The 872-nt window shown below is 44.7% G+C and overlaps 1 protein-coding gene across 3 annotated transcripts in view; it reads right to left on the bottom strand.

Moving 5' to 3' along the window:
* The window catches only part of ass1 (argininosuccinate synthase 1), a 27,276-nt gene that overhangs the window by 4,509 nt on the left and 21,895 nt on the right, over positions 1–872 (bottom strand). For all 3 annotated transcript variants that reach the window (XM_032539745.1, XM_032539746.1, XM_032539744.1), the window contains one exon: positions 621–777. In XM_032539745.1, coding sequence (XP_032395636.1) covers positions 621–777 — 157 coding nt within the window. The remainder of the gene's footprint in view (positions 1–620; positions 778–872) is intronic.

Here is an 872-nt window from a genome sequence, read left to right as displayed (position 1 = left end):
CCCAATGCATTGATATTATGGAATTAAAATTCTAAGGATTTTCAGCATTATTCACTTTTTTTTTTAAACACACTGCTATTATTCTGAACACAACTAGGTACTTTGCTCTTAAAAGCCCAGTAAAATCACCTCTCTCCTCTGGCTGAAAACCCCATTAGTTCTCTGGACTCTAGGGTAGGTACAACTGGAGTGTGAGTGACTGAAGTGAAGATGGAGGGACATATGGAGGGGTTTCACTTTGGTCAGTGCTGAGCCTGCCCAGAGGGCATCAGAGGTCAGCCTCCTGAACAAACCCACTGTTACCGCGGCTAAGAGGCCACGGGGTGCAGCAGGAGGGGTTGGGGTCGGGTGTGCCCTCCAGGTACTGAGCTTGACACTTCTCTGATGTCTTTGTGAACCAGGGTCAGTTTAGTATGTTGATGTGGAGGTCATAAGAGAACTTGGGCGAGCTGACCTAACAACAGGCTAGCTGGTGAACACGAGGAATAGCTGCACTGTGCCCAGAGCAGCCAAACACAGCTGTCAAGTCAGAACAAGCACACACTTTGATTCACTGACACATAGCTTCTTCTGTTTTATAAGCACAGACACACACAAAAATGTATTCTGTCCCCACTTACCTGACCAACTCTTCATTATAAAGGGACTTGGGTGACTCTCGTCCCAGGATGTAGACTTGTCCCTTGAAGACAGACAGCTGCACTTTGCCCTCCACATTATCCTGTGACTTTGCTATGCAATGTCGCACAAAATCGCATTCTGGACTGTACCAGAAACCTAAGGCGAGAAAGGAAACAGCAACACATTACCTTAAAGTATGGATGTAAAGGTTTGTTTAGAACAAGCATATATATATATATATATATATATAT

Source organism: Etheostoma spectabile, chromosome 16, assembly GCF_008692095.1.
Source record: "Etheostoma spectabile isolate EspeVRDwgs_2016 chromosome 16, UIUC_Espe_1.0, whole genome shotgun sequence".
Lineage (NCBI taxonomy): Eukaryota > Metazoa > Chordata > Actinopteri > Perciformes > Percidae > Etheostoma > Etheostoma spectabile.
This window is presented reverse-complemented; position numbering and strand designations above follow the sequence as displayed.